The 16,244-nt window shown below is 39.4% G+C and overlaps 1 protein-coding gene and 1 long non-coding RNA gene across 6 annotated transcripts in view; one reads left to right on the forward strand and one right to left on the reverse strand.

The window, feature by feature from the left end:
• Positions 1-16,244, reverse strand: part of vps50 (VPS50 subunit of EARP/GARPII complex) — a 207,510-nt gene that overhangs the window by 157,751 nt on the left and 33,515 nt on the right. For all 5 annotated transcript variants that reach the window (XM_083523569.1, XM_083523567.1, XM_083523570.1 and 2 more), the window contains exons 6-9: positions 4,522-4,592; positions 4,293-4,410; positions 4,176-4,211; positions 3,900-3,982 (exon numbers count right to left, since the gene is read on the reverse strand). In XM_083523569.1, the coding sequence (XP_083379695.1) occupies positions 3,900-3,982; positions 4,176-4,211; positions 4,293-4,410; positions 4,522-4,592 (308 nt within the window). The remainder of the gene's footprint in view (positions 1-3,899; positions 3,983-4,175; positions 4,212-4,292; positions 4,411-4,521; positions 4,593-16,244) is intronic.
• On the forward strand, positions 8,626-13,561 carry LOC310716572. The gene is made up of 3 exons (XR_014530627.1): positions 8,626-8,942; positions 9,226-10,522; positions 10,616-13,561. It is a non-coding gene; the product is annotated as an uncharacterized lncRNA (long non-coding RNA).

Raw genomic sequence — 16,244 nt, forward strand, 5'->3', positions numbered from 1 at the left:
AATGTCACAGAACATGTAAGAATCCATGTTTTCCTCAATGAACTGCAACTGTCCAGTACCTGCAGTACTCATGCAGCCCCAGACCATGATGTTACCACCACCATGCTTGACTGTAGACAAGACACAATTTTCTTGGTGCTCCTCACCAGGTAGTTGCCACACATGCTGAACACCTTCTAAGCCAAACGAGTTTATCTTAGTCTCATCAGACCACAGGACATAATTCCAGTAATTCATGCTCTTGGACAGGTTGTTCTTCAGCAAACTGTTTGTTGGCTTTCTTGTGAGAAGCTTCAGAAGAGGTCTAGCAGCACAAAAGCACAGCCTGGCAATAGTTTCGGATAAATTTTCTTTTTTGTTTAGCAGGCAGATCATGGCGGTAGTAAGCAGTCATTTGCAGCCCAGCACAGTCGCCAGAACTGATTCTGCAGCCGTACGTTTATAGAGTCCCTTATATACCTGTAAAAGCATGTGAATACCGACAGTCACAATGCAACTCCATTCACATTATTTAAACCTGATGCAGACTGAAGGCATGGAGCTTCGAGAATACTTTAATAGACCTCTGCTCCCCAGAGGATCGGCTCTGAATTACAAAGCAAGACTGGCAGGGAATGCTGATTTGGGATTCCTTAATGAGCAACAGCGGCAGCAGGCGAAGCTAAAACAGCAGGTAATGCTGCACCGAGCCTTGAACTCAAACCGCACGTCGCCTTATAATCATATTCAGCTCTTTGTGATGTTTCTGCGCAGATTTCAGCCGCCAGCAAAAGAGGTCCAGCTTCTCCGTCGCACATGCATCAGAACGGTGACCCTAATCTGAAAACAGGAACACGGAGCGGACGTATGAAGCGTGAAACGAAAAAGAAAATGAAAATCGGTGATCGAAAAACTTGTTTACCTTTTTGTCAGAAGCAGCATATAGAGTTTAGGGTCTAAAACTACTAGACCATCCATACATTCAAATTTAAATACATGTAATATGTTTTAGCGTATATTTGTCTGATGTCATTCTATACTAATAAAGGCTTAAGGACCAGAGAATGAACTTTCAATACCTTAATGCTGCCATTACTTTAAAAAAAAAAACAGTGTGGTTTGGGACACAGCCTGGGGTTTAAAGAGCCATTGCTCACGGTCATGTGTGTATCCTACGTTTTCTAAACGTGAAGCACGTTTAGAGGAATTATGACCCAAAAGTTCTATTTTGGTCTCATCTGACCACATGACTTTTTTCCATGACTCCTCTGGATCATCCAAATGGTCATTGGCAAACTTGAGACGTGCCTGGACATGTGCTGGTTTAAGCAGGGGAACCTTCCGTGCCATGCATGATTTCAAACCATGACGTCTTGGTGTATTACCAACAGTAACCTTGGAAACGGTGGTCCCAGCTCTTTTCAGGCCAATGACCTGAATCCAACTACTAACATGGCCATGTTAGTGGTTGGATTCTTACTGGTTGTATGGGGTGGACAGGTGTCTTTATGCAGCTAACGACCTCAAACAGGTGCATCTAATTTAGGATAATAAATGTAGTGGAGGTGGACATTTTAAAGGCAGACTAACAGGTCTTTGAGGGTCAGAATTCTAGCTGATAGACAGATGTTCAAATACTTATTTGCAGCTGTATCATACAAATAAATAGTTCATCTGCCTCTCCAGTTCATCAATTCATCCTAACTTCCATATTATCTATTCATTCATCTATTCATCCATCCATCTCATCTATGTATCTCATCCAATCATCCACCTATTCATCCATCATTTACTGTCGTTTCAAATCCTACAGTCTGAGTCCTTTTACAGATTGCAGTCTTTCCTCATTCAAACTTGCCTTTCACATTCTGCCCAGGTTTTTATTGTGCCCAAATCCTAATATCCCAGCAGTGTGCCAGTCGAAATGTCTGGTGCTGGTGAGGGATTGAAAAAATTGAAGTGGGAAAGCAGCATCAATAGGACAAAAGAAAAAAATGTCTGTCCATGAGAAGCGTGTGTGTGTGTGTGTGTGTGTGTGTGTGTGTGTGTGTGTGGATGATGTCCTCCCAGCAGCCTGCTCTCACATGGGATTGTTCTAATGAAATAATGGCCACCCATTAGTATCAGCACTGGCTTATTAATCACTGAGCGATAGCAGAGCCCACTGTTCTTCCTGAAATGGCTTTAGAGTTCATTTTAATGGATGGGGGAAAAAATCAAACAAAATAAACTGGCTTCTAGTTGTTACGCTATGCTGGGAATAAACTTCTGAGTCCTCCAGTTACAGCCATACAAGTGCAAGCAATAAAATATTTTAATGTGCCGTATAACTTCATAAAAGGCTTTCAGCTCTGATCCTTCAGGATTTTATTTTTTGCAGGTAATAAACATTTACTGGACTAAGTGTTTTAAAGGACACTTTTTCCACCAAAGTAGGACAAAGCAGTAATATTGATATTGTGTTATTACCAGTCCTAATTGCCATTTCTGAGATAAAGACCATGAGCACTGCAAAAACAACTGATTAGGTGGTAAATAAAAAAAATAAAAATGTAATGTTCCTTTATGTGTTATAATTTACACAGGACAATAAAGAGTTGTTTGCAGGTTTTTTTTTTTTTATGCAACACCAACGCATGGCTGGTTGCACACAGCAGACTGAAGAAGAATTGCAGTCATCTCCTACCAGGTGAAAATTGCTACAGGTCTAATTACAAGCAAAGTTGAATTAGTTTTGGACAGAAAACAACAAGATGCAACAACAGAAACGCCAATAATGCCAATAAATGTCCTTTAAAATGTCTGTAGGAGTGAAGCTTTTTAGAAGGTTTGTGAAGGTCAAGCAGACAGCAACCAATTCAGTGAGTCCAAGCATGACCGAGCGAGTCTGAGTCAGTTGTTGAGTCTGCACGTGACTGAACAAGTCAGCAGCTGAGTCTATGTGTAAATGAGCGAGTCAGTGGCCGAGTCTATGTGTAAATGAGCGAGTCAGTGGCCGAGTCTATGTGTAAATGAGCGAGTCAGTGGCCGAGTCTATGTGTAAATGAGCGAGTCAGTGGCCGAGTCTATGTGTAAATGAGCGAGTCAGTGGCCGAGTCTATGTGTAAATGAGCGAATCAGTGGCCGAGTCTATGTGTAAATGAGCGAGTCAGTGGCCGAGTCTATGTGTAAATGAGCGAGTCAGTGGCCGAGTCTATGTGTAAATGAGCGAGTCAGTGGAAGAGTCTATGTGTAAATGAGCGAGTCAGTGGCTGAGTCTATGTGTAAATGAGCGAGTCAGTGGCTGAGTCTATGTGTAAATGAGCGAGTCAGTGGAAGAGTCTATGTGTAAATGAGCGAGTCAGTGGAAGAGTCTATGTGTAAATGAGCGAGTCAGTGGAAGAGTCTATGTGTAAATGAGCGAGTCAGTGGAAGAGTCTATGTGTAAATGAGCGAGTCAGTGGAAGAGTCTATTTGTAAATAAGCGAGTCAGTGGAAGAGTCTATGTGTAAATGAGTGAGTCAGTGGCTGAGTCTATGTGTAAATGAGCGAGTCAGTGGAAGAGTCTATGAGTAAATGAGTGAGTCAGTGGCTGAGTCTATGTGTAAATGAGCGAGTCAGTGGAAGAGTCTATGTGTAAATGAGCGAGTCAGTGGCCGAGTCTTCGTGTGAATGCTTTAGTCAGTTGCAGACTGACGGAGAGACTCAAATCAGAAAAAAATTCTAATACTGAACTCGCCCCAAAACAAAACCTAACTTCTTGAATCGCCAGATAGAGTGGAACAAAAGACCATTGTGTAAAAAAGACAGTAAACAGTGTACAAGCGCCAGCAATATTCGGATCGTTTGCTATTTTGAAACAAGGAGTGATTCCTTCGGATCTGACTTGCCTCTCTGGGCACCACAGCTACAGTCCTGAAGTCAAACAGTGCTCAACATACCTTATGCAGCTATAGTGCTTGAAAGTGCTGGCAGCCTTTTGACATTCCAAGCACAACTGGATTGCACCTGGATAGTCCTCTTCCTGCCAAAAAAAACAAACGCATCCACTTTTAGCTGCACAACTAAAGATCAGCCCAGAGTGAGATCTCTTCTTTAAACATGGGGATCTTCAATGTATGTAGAGTTATCAATGTCCAGGAATTCATTTGATTGAAAATGATCTAAAATGAGAATAATGTAGAAAAGGTTTTTGTCAATTACAAAGACATGCTTACCTCCAGCATCTCACTCAGCCGAACATCTGTCCTTTGCTGTATCAGAGAGTAAAAAAAGCTCGTTTTTGACAGATAAAATGACAGTTGACCACGATCTTAAATGAATGTAGTGGTTACCAGAGTCTTGATGGTCCTTAAAGATTTTAACAATCCTGTCAGCAGCTGCCTGCGTCTCTGGTTTGCCAGAAGTCCAAGACTTGCTTCTGTGAAGCCTTCTTTAGCAAAACAAAGCTGCCTATGAACAGAAAAGAAAAGTCTGAATCGCTCGCTTATAACTCCGAACGCCTTTCTTTTTCAATAATGGGATAGTGATGATGATGATGATGAAAAAAGAAGGAGACCAGACCTGCGAGCATTGGTGCAGATAACAGCAGCCAGTTGCAGTGTGGTTTGCAGAGATGTGACTCGTTCCAGTTCCTGAAATATATAAAAAAAAAAAATATATATATATATATATATATATATATATATATATATATATATATATATATATATATATATATATATATATATAGTAGGTACTATTTATATATCGGTCTGTTCTAATTTGCACCAATTTCCGCTTCGTTTGTGAGGTTTCGTTTGCGTTAAAAAGGACGTCTCTTTCTCCCTGAACCAATCTTTCACAAATGTAACCCGATGAATCCTGACAATGTCACCCAGGAATATTCCCATGCTTTAATGGAAGAAGAAAATTGATGGAAAAACCTTGCCTTGACATTAATTTCCCAACGCATTACATTGCTAAACCCAGCCCTAGCTCTGATCGGCAACCCCAGATCATAACACTGCCCCCACAGTGTTGTACAGTTGGCACTTTTATTGGCCAGGCAGTATATTAATTTACCAGCTAAACTACAATGTAAAAATATGGCTGAAAATGACAATGATGTATGAAAGTCCACTAAAGTTCAAACCAAAACGGAAATCAAATTACTGTTGTTCTGCTTTGTGCTGAAAACTATTTTTTTTTTAATTAATGAATTTTTTAAAAAAGGGGGAAAACAGCTTTTTTTTTACTTAAAAGAACATTTTTTTATTTTTTTTTGTCTATTTATAACAAGACTGCCTTTAACTGGGTGATACCAATGACTTCCTGTACCACATATTATAGCAGCCTATTTAGCTTGAAGTGTTACAAAAGCTCCGCCCCTATGCACTATATCAATATGATATTGTACATAACTTATGTTTTTGACATATGACTGAATTCTGTGGCGTGGCCACATGTGTAGTTGTATGTGCATTAAGTTATAGCAGGAGATAGGATGTTGGACTTACGACGGGAAGGTTATGAGTTCAAATCCCAGCACTAACAAGCTGCCACTGCTGGGCCCTTGAGCAAGGCCCTTACATAAAATAACTGTGCCACTGGACAAAGGCCAAAACGCCATTAATGTAAATTTACTGTCAGACCAAATAAATCAACATATAATATTTTTATGAGGATTAGGTCATAAATCTTCGACGTTTTTGAGCACCACTTGTCTAAAGCCCCTTAGAGATATGTATAAAAGCCAGACACTGCAAGGCCTTTTCCTCTGTTCATATTTTCCTGCTGCTTGAATTGTCTCACTTCTGGACCCGACCGCACCGAGGGGAAAAAAGGTAGCAAGCAAAACGCTCTATTTTCACCGAAAAAAGACAGAGCAGTGATGAGGCAAGGCAGGAACATACCCGTGATCCCATGCGCCATTTCTTGCATTATTGCTCGGTGGAATTTGAATTGTAGCGTTTGAAGAGCTTTCGGAGCCTGAGGTAAACGCGTGTTCTAAGAATCCCAGCTCTCAGTCTTAAGACGATGTGCGTCAGATACGACCTTTAGCCCAGAGCTAGCCTTTGGCGAGATCAAGCATCATTATCATCCTACTGTCGTATTAAACATAACTATTTGGGAACAGAATACGAGCTGAAAAAAATCGATTCCACAGAAGACGTGTACACAAAGACTCTTTATGCCCGACAACACAAAACAGCATTGAGTCTTCCGAGAGATTATAGCTAGTTATTACTGGTGTAAAAAAATAAAATATATATTATACCTTCCAGTCATATAAATATGACTGGGAGGCTCCTGATAAAAGTCCAAGACGACCAACACGAAAAACAGGGACAACAGGAGGCTTCAAGGCAGCGCTCTTGCACATGGGAGAGTGAGAGGTTTATTAGACGACATCAAAATTTTAATTACATTGGGAACATTTACATAGAAAATAGGAAGAAAAAAAAAATTGCAAGCAAGAAGTTTAGTTTTCTAATACGTTATTCTGAAAGATTTGCACCTGGGGTCATAGGAAATTGGGGTTTAATCATCTCAGTACAGGAATTTTACACAATAAAGGTGGGTGAATATAAAACGATAGGTGGGGTGATGTGCTATCTACAATCCTACTGTAGATACCTTCAGCTCAATATTATAGACTTACTTATAGACTTGCTCATTATATTCCCAACACACTCCTATATTCACTATATCTATACACTATAAGGACAACAGTACTGGGACGTCAGAATTTTCCAGCCATATGTACAGTGAGGAAAATAAGTATTTGAACACCCTGCTATTTTGCAAGTTTGCATGTCCACTGTGAGAGACATAATCTAAAAAAATTTCCAGAAATCATAATGTATGATTTTTTTAACTATTTATTTGTATGATACAGCTGCAAATAAGTATTTGAACACCTGAGAAAGTCAATGTTAATATTTGATACAGTAGCCTTTGTTTGCAAATACAGAGGTCAAACGTTTCCTGTAGTTTTTCACCAGGTTTGCACACACTGCAGGAGGGATTTTGGCCCACTCCTCCACACAGATCTTCTCTAGATCAGTCAGGTTTCTGGCCTGTCGCTGAGAAACATGGAGTTTGAGCTCCCTCCAAAGATTCTCTATTGGGTTTAGGTCTGGAGACTGGCTAGGCCACGCCAGAACCTTGATATGCTTCTTACAGAGCCACTCCTTGGTTATCCTGGCTGTGTGCTTCGGGTCATTGTCATGTTGGAAGACCCAGCCTCGACCCATCTTCAATGCTCTAACTGAGGGAAGGAGGTTGTTCCCCAAAATCTCGGTCATCCTCTCCTTAATACAGTGCAGTTGCCCTGTCCCATGTGCAGAAAAACACCCCCAAAGCATGATGCTACCACCCCCATGCTTCACAGTAGGGATGGTGTTCTTGGGATGGTTCTCATCATTCTTCTTCCTCCAAACACGTTTAGTGGAATTATGACCCAAAAGTTCTATTTTGGTCTCATCTGACCACATTACTTTCTCCCATGACTCCTCTGGATCATCCAAATGGTCATTGGCAAACTTAAGACGTGCCTGGACATGTGCTGGTTTAAGCAGGGGAACCTTCCGTGCCATGCATGATTTCAAACCATGATGTCTTGGTGTATTACCAACAGTAACCTTGGAAACGGTGGTCCCAGCTCTTTTCAGGTCAATGACCTGATTCTTACTGGTTGTATGGGGGGACAGGTGTCTTTATGCAGCTAACGACCTCAAACAGGTGCATCTAATTTAGGATAATAAATGTAGTGGAGGTGGACATTTTAAAGGCAGACTAACAGGTCTTTGAGGGTCAGAATTCTAGCTGATAGACAGGTGTTCAAATACTTATTTGCAGCTGTATCATACAAATAAATAGTTTAAAAATCATATATTGTGATTGCTGGATTTTTTTTTTTTAGATTATGTCTCTCACAGTGGACATGCACCTACGATGACAATTTCAGACCCCTCCATGATTTCTAAGTGGGAGAACTTGCAAAATAGCAGAGTGTTCAAATACTTATTTTCCTCACTGTATATCTTTCCCAAACTGTTACCACAAAGTTGCATTGTATAAGAAGTATTTGGAAAATGTTGAGTGGCCTGTTACAGAGCTCTGACCTCAACCCGACCGAACACCTGTGGAATGAATTAGAACGCTTAGTAAAACAACCTTGTGGCTGAATGTTCACAAATCCCCTCAAACACACCCCAAAATCTAGTGGAACATCTTCCCAGAAAAGATGCGGTTATTCGAACAGAAAATGGAGACTAAAGCCATGTTCACACTAATAGGTTTTCTTTAGAAAACGCTCTCTGAAGTGGATTGTGAATCTGAATTCACAAAAGTCAGATTTTTTTTCCCAGTCGTTGCAGCGACGTTTCAAAGCACCGGAAATGGCGCGCCATCTTACTTACGCGCCATCTTACAGTACGGGGACGTGATCGGTTTCAGATGTTTCGGTGTGAATGAGCAACTTTTGGAAAATGACTAAAGACAACTACGAACTCTAGTACCTAATAAATCTAACGTGAATAAAATAGACAACCAGTAAAACCAGAGCCAGGATCATGGCCACCCAGGAAATGCACCATAAGGTGTTTTCTTTTAGTTTTAGTTTGAAATTATCCCAAACTTAGGAAACCTTCTGTTATTTCTTTGGCCTGAATCTTCTTCTTTTTTTTTTTTGGGGGGAAAATGTGCCAAATTCCCTTTTATTTCCTCGCAATTCCGAGTTTATTTCCCGTAATTCTGACTTTTTTCCTCACAATTCAGACTTCAGATCTCGTAGATCTCGCAAGCATTCCTGCCACTTCTGGCATGTGTCCTGGGAGTCTTAATTTCAAAGCACGTTGAGCACCTTCTCCGATCCGCGCTCGATCTGCGCCAACGGTGTCCGAACACCGACCTTTGACCCGGACCTTCATCTTCGAGAAGAGGGTGAAGTCCGCAAGAGCCAAATCTGGCAGGTAGGATGGGTGCGTGAGCGAGGTCATGTGGATTGTTCTCCGCCGAACATCATGCACAAGTTGCATGACGGTTTTCACGCTGAATTTTGCGTGTGCTACTTTGTTCTAACATACTGTCCGGGATGAAATCGCAGACGTGGTCGGAATAGCACTTTTTTGATACCACCTCGTAATTGAATACCTGTGGACAGACTCGCATATATGTGCATGTCAGGAATGTCAATTGCTGCTATTACCTTTCCACGAGAATAACATTAGCATAATCTAGTACAGGGAATATACTTAAAGCTAAATATATCGAGTGCTCGAGTATTTTACAGTTTAGAAGATGCGTGAAGTTCACAGTAAAGACAAGCCACAGCGCCTCAGCCGTTTCTAGAACATCGGTGCTGATTAAACACAAACTGTCAAAATGCTCACTTTTCTGTAGCACAGCCTCGGGCCGGAAAAATGTACGTCGTATGGGATTGAATCGGGATTCGTTTATTATACACAGCACAAGTCGAAAGAAAGAAAACTTGCAGCGAAATATAAAAACGTGTAAACTTGGAAGAAATGCTGATGTCCGTATTTCTTTTTTTATTCAAATGCGCAGCCTGCACCGTTTCGATTTCTTTTATTCAAAAATAAAATAACCTGGAAAAAAAAAAACACGAATGGGAAAACGATGTTACAGTCTGAAGCACCTGTTTGTATTTACATACAAACCTACTGTCAGTCACTTTATAGACTTTTCCCAAGACACATTCAATATAGGATCTCGGTCTGAAATCAGCAAGGGTCCAGCACAGCCAGTTCATTCTTATGTGAGCAAAATCAACCATTCTTCTAAAAGAAATGAAGAAAAAAACTGCATAAATTGTAGTTGCAATTCACAAAAAAAAAAAAAATGAATTAAAAAATGAAACTGTACACAGAATTCTTCATGCTACTCTTGGCTAAATAAAATCTGCGTTAAAAAAGTTTTTCTTGATTTTTACATTTAAAAATACAGTAAATAATAATAAAAAATAACAGGACAATGATGTACAGGAACTTGGCTTTCTGGCAACTAAAAGGCTCTTTGTGTCTCACAATGATCTCAAGAAAAAAAAAAAGAACAGCACAATGATGGCATTCCATCTCATAAATTACTACGAGCCAAAGCTTTTTGTATTACTGTTTCTCTTATTCGTGTCCATTTGCGTTACCATTTGAGTCCCAACACATTACGTGGTTACCGTATAACGTTATGATGAGGGTTAGGTCACAAGTTTTCAAAAGTTGTTTAGGTCAAGGACCCCTTAGGTGATAGATACATGGGGCAGGGAGCCACAAACATAGCCAATGGCATTAATAGAAATCGATCATATTACACTAATTATATTATGTCAAGACAATTAGAACCATGTTGTTGTACATGCTTCATTGTCTGTATATTTGTACAAGCGAGAATGTGTACCCACGGTTTTACTAGTAAACATCTTTGAAGTAGTACGAGCATATTTCGGGAAGACGAGCACGTCTTTTGAGGCGTTTGGTTCCGGTTCTGCTCGCCACCTTCGTCCCCACGCTTCATGCTCGGTCGCTTCATCGACGCTGATCAGAGTGCGTTCTCGTTGAACAGCGTCGATTTTTTTTTATTTTTTTTTTTCAACTGGCTTACAGTTGTCCTTTATTCGAATAGGTTCGAACATGAACTTCAGCTTTAATTTGAACAGAGTTTTGTCTGTTTTTATACTGTTTTTGTTTTATTTCACTATAAATTCAGCATCATGGGTTCCAAAAAGTGTAGTGTAGCTGGTAAGAAGGCTGTACAAAGAATAACCATTGAAATAAAATCTAAAATTTTAGAAAAGCCCGAGCATGGCGTACGCACACGAGATCTTTGTCTGCAATACATCATGTCCGGTTCAACCGAAAGTACAATCGTAAAGAACAAGCAGTTATTTATTTCTTTGTTTATAAAATAACGAATTAATCTCGTACACCGGGGTTCCACTGTATTTTCAAAACTTTCGAAAAGATTTATGCATCATAATTAACATATCTTTGCAATTAAAATCAATGTATCGAGTGGCTCACAGTTGTCCTTTATTCGAATAGGTTCGAACATGAACTTCAGCTTTAATTTGAACAGAATTTAACATTTAATTTTACCCTCAGGTGGGCAATTATACAATATCATTTTAACAGAACTTGAATTGAATAATGATAACAATTCACAAATCATTTGTATCAAATTGACCTTGTTTTTACCCGTGCTATAAATAATAAATTATTCGTGGTTCGACAGTAATTAGCAGACCCCCGGTTGAATACCCATGGATTCGATTATTGTGACATGAAAATTTACGCCCTTCCTTTTTATTTCTTTTTTACTAGCTACAGTGCCGTGTTTTAAATGCCAGTCTTAACACTAAACTCACAGGATGGCCGCCATGTGGAATTGAATCAGCTTGTCAATCATCATCATCAGAACCTCTCCCTCTATAGTTGCCTGGACGGTGTTAACAAGATTGGCAAAAGGTGACCATTACATTTCTCCGCCCTCTGGAAAAAGATCTTTTCCCCCACATGCCATCAGGCTACTCGACCTACTGACCTGTCACGACTAGAATGGCTGAACCGTGCACTTCTGCAGTCTTGTCTTGTGCCTTAACCACCAGTCATGTGCCATTTATTCCTTCTCATCACTTTAGATTTATTACAGAGAGTTAAGCTACTTGTGCACCAAACCTTACAATCGTGCAATAACGCTTTGTACTGATGTGCGTCCATTGTGTTATATATGTGTAGTGGTTTTTGTTTTGGTCTTGTTCGCTGTCTATTGTGCTGTCTATGTGTTGTGTGTTAAGTGATACACTACTTAAAATATTACTCCAGTAAAAGTGCTCCCTTTAAAGTTGCCTTCAAATGTACAAAGTATCCAAAATACTACGATTTATTATTTCTTAATCAGCTCAGTTTATGTCAAAAGACTCTAAAGTTACTCTTAGTGCAACAATCTATTAATAGAATGACATGAATAAGACAAATAAAAAAAACTTCGGTGTTGTGGCGAGTTCGAGTTTCTTCCATCATTTATTCCTCTCTGAATCTGCGTGTTTGACCAGTTACGTTTTTATCCTCGTAAACAAAAAGGAACTCCTGTTTTTTAATGTAGTTGAGTAAAAAGTAACATCTTTGAGTTTTAAGTTAAAGTCTCACCAAATGGAAATACCTCAGTAAAGTACAGATACGTGAAAAAGTCACGTTTACATTGTCCACCGCTGCTAAAAACATCTGCACATCCGAGCCTCTGGAGAAACACAAGTCTGCTGCCTGGCTGAATGACAATAAAAGATCGCCTTGACTAAGTAGGAATTATTTCATCCAGCATCCTTTCTCTATGTACAAGATGTAATCGGTTCTCTTGAACCTCTGGAGGACACCCTCCAGCCTCTGTGACTCAAACGCCAAAACAGAGCCTCATGCACGTGTGGTACCCGAGCAGTGCTTTAACTCTGTCACCAATAGACAGATTCGCGTGAATGCTCACACACTGATCTATGAGGTAAAAAGCTCACTTTTAATAATCCAGGCCACCTGTTATACTGGCAGACTGACAGTCTACGAAGGGCTTCGACCCTCAAAGCACATCCAGCTACACAAAACAGCTCGCAATCACAGATGCCTCAAGCCAGTGGAGAACATAGTTCGGGTCTCTCCTGCCACGAGAGCTAAAAAAAGAACAGCACAGAGGAAATAAGTAAACAATGCTATGTTGTGACTTCCGAAGACATTACCGGTCTAATAAGAGTGAAGCTAATGAGATGGAACTAAACCTGAATCAATACAAGATTCAACACCGCATCTATGTAAAGCAAGGATCCGGATGTCTTGGCGGAGCATTCCGTGTCAGGAGTTTAGTTAATGGTATATACAAGGAGGTATGGTTTTTATCATTTCTCGGATCCTCTGAGCATCAATAATATTGTCGAAAAATGGTTTCAGTCATCCTCAAAATACCTGAGGATTTCATCTATAAAAGGAACTCAAATGTTTGCACGTGTGAAAATCATTTTGTGTTGAAATTTCGCACGAAAAAGCGCTGGGTTGCTTTTCATTCCAAAAACGTATTTCAAAAGAGGCACTTTTATGGTACAGGACCAAAAAAATAAAAAAATAAATAATAAAAGAAAATAACACATGTGACTGTTTCACTGTCGTCTAAATCACATCTATAATACAGTTTTATAATTCGGTGTCTTGGCGAAGCGGTAAAATTTGGTCTAAGCAAATAAAAATGTAAATGTGGTAAAGCGCTTGAGTATTCATCGCTGGCTTCAGCTGCGCTTTTTTTTTTTTTCTGAGACGAAACCAGAAAAAACAAGAAATGCTCCAGCAATGCAGTCAACAATGTGTTTAGAAAAGTGAGCTGGATATTCCTCACCGCAATGATGTGGACACCATTTTGTTGAGGTAGTCCCGAGTTATGAGGGTCCGACTTACAATTTTTTCGATCTTACAATGACGATAGCGATATGAAAAATTTGTCAAAGTCTTACATTTACGCACGGCATTACAGTAGAGGTCGACCAATTGATTGATTTTTAGAATTTTTTGCTTAAATCGGCATCGGCCGATTGTGCTGCGAATTAGGCCGATTATTGGGCAGGCGCATCCGACACACCAAACCATGCGTGTACGTTCTGTGCTTGCGTAAAAGAACAAAACTTTCTCATACCAGAAGGTGGCAGTAGTGTGTTTTCGGCATCCGAACAGTGAAATGGGAAGCGCTAGAACTGTGAATATATAAAGCGAGCCGCGTTTAGTTGCAAAGACAAGAGCAAGAATGACTACAAGCGTGTTTTTTCTTGTGTGCTTATTCGCTAAGATTATTAGCCAAAAAAATTTACGGAAAAAAAAACCCGAAGACGTCGGCCGACTGGAGCCAACGGTGCAGAAAAATAAATAATAAAGCTGTCCGATGCTAAAACACTCTCCCCAGACATTCCGACCCTCAGCTTGGGGTGTCCCGAGTTTTAATGCTTATCCTTCGTTCTAAATCCAGCCTCATATCCATAGATTGAGAAGTTTGGAGAGAGAATAAGAAGAACATTTGGAGACAGAAAGAGAAGAACATTTGGAGAGAAAATAAGAACATTTGGAGAAAGAATAAGAAGAGCATTTGGAAACAGAATGAGAAGAACATTTGGAAACAGAATGAGAAGATAATTTGGAGAGAGAATAAGAACGTTTGGAAACAGAATGAGAAGAACATTTAGAGACAGAATAAGAAGAACATTTGGAGACAGAATGAGAAGAGCATTTGGAAACAGAATGAGAAGAGCATTTGGAAACAGAATGAGAAGAACATTTGGAGACAGAATGAGAAGAACATTTGGAGACAGAATGAGAAGATAATTTGGAGAGAGAATAAGAAGAACGTTTGAAGAGAGAATATGAGCAGGTTTTTGGTATTGTATTGTTAGTGAGTCTTCAACCAGCCGTTGTTTAGATCTTTTAAATCTGCGTTTTTAATGCATTGTTTTGCTAAATGATGTACTGTAATTTGTTAAATTATCAACAACAATACCATACTGGTCACCATTCTTTAAGACTCCTCTGTAGACTGGGCCATGTCTACCATATTTTAAGGTTCTGACGGGGTTACTGTAACGGATCTCCACCGTAAGTGGGGGACTATGTCCCTTATGTGGAAAGTGATAAAGGTAAATGGGTGAGTGTAAAGATCTCACGATCATGAAGGCTACACAAATGGGTCAGGATATCTCCTAAACACCAGGTCTTTCAAGCAAAGAAATCCAGTGAAGCAGAAACAGGATTATACAGAAGGCAGGACCAAGGCTTATTGATGAATGTGGGGCGCTAAGGCTAGACTATAAAATGCACAAAATGCTGAAAAAGAATTTGCATTCAAGCATTTGTAGTACAAACTACTGAAAAGGTTCATTCTGGCTCAGATACATTGCATCACAGGTTGTCTACTTGCAGTGTACAACAATGAAAAAAAAAAAGTGTCTATATAAACTGTCCACCACTGTAAACGCCTACAAAGTGGACAGTGGTCCAAGAAAAGACATCCAGTGACCCAGGACAGTACTTGCTGATTATCAACCCACTAAAATGTTTTAAATGGATAATTGCTAAAAAGAAATAATAATAAAAAAAAAATAATCATGAAAATATTCTAAATAAAATAAATATAAATATATCCATTATATAAAACATTGAGGTAAATAAAAGGCATACATTCAAACTGAAACAAAAAGTAACACACCAAATAAATAAAAACTGTTACATTCAAAATGGCCTCTAGAGGCCGCTTCTGTACTGTATAACACAACCTGGAAAAACTATCAGGTATGGATTTTAGCAATCCAGTAATTAAAAATTGGTGCTGATTAAATGGCAAAACCAATAAATCGGTTGACCCCCAATAGAGACCACCTTTACAGGTCTTGTGAAGTCCATGGATTGATGGGTTAAAGCTGTTTTAATTGCAAAAATATGAACCGCATAATATTATACAAGGCAGGTGGTTTAAATATGATCGGTTTAGATGTTGTATTTCATCAAATAGCACCTTTTTTTAGGTGGTATTGTGTTATTGTTTCATCAGAGCATGATTCCACTACAGCTTAAAATCTCCGAACTGAAAAACCCCTCGGGTTCAACATCTAATTAGTGCTGATCAAAAGAATAAAATGCAGTCTGTTTTGTGGAATACTTAACCGCTACATCTGCCGATGTTGTGTCCGCGTGAACAACATTAATCACTTCCTATAATGCGGTCGTACCCTGGTCATTCCAACAACAGGAAATGCAAGGTTAGACACTGCGAAGAATTAGTATGTCAAAGCTCTTAGATGTTGTGTTCCCAAAGTTAATAGAGTAAAAGGCAAGCAGCAGACAATAAAGCACTCGTTCTGACAATCATAAATGATATGATTACCAGAAACTAGGCGAATGCACTACTTATTTCATTACAAGACAAGTCTAATTGCTTCCTGTGCCACTGTGCACAGATGCTGTTTTCTGGGTCATATAAATCCATTTATCAAATGGATGACGGATTTTCCATTAAAAAAGAAAAAAGAAAAAACACAATAGTTAAGCAAGCTGTATTTCAAACAGCTGACTTTATCTCTCCTATGTTCGATTTTCACATTGTTTTCTGACACATGGCTCAGCCATATACACACATACATACATACATACACACATACATACATATAGACATAGAAAAGTTGGTGTTGTTGAATCTATAATAATCTAAGCTGTTGAACTTATTTATGAGTTGTTCAGGAGCTCCTGGTTTCACAACTTCACTGCATAATACTG

The sequence above is a fragment of the Silurus aristotelis genome (assembly GCF_946808225.1).
Source record: "Silurus aristotelis genome assembly, chromosome: 21".
Taxonomy (NCBI): domain Eukaryota; kingdom Metazoa; phylum Chordata; class Actinopteri; order Siluriformes; family Siluridae; genus Silurus; species Silurus aristotelis.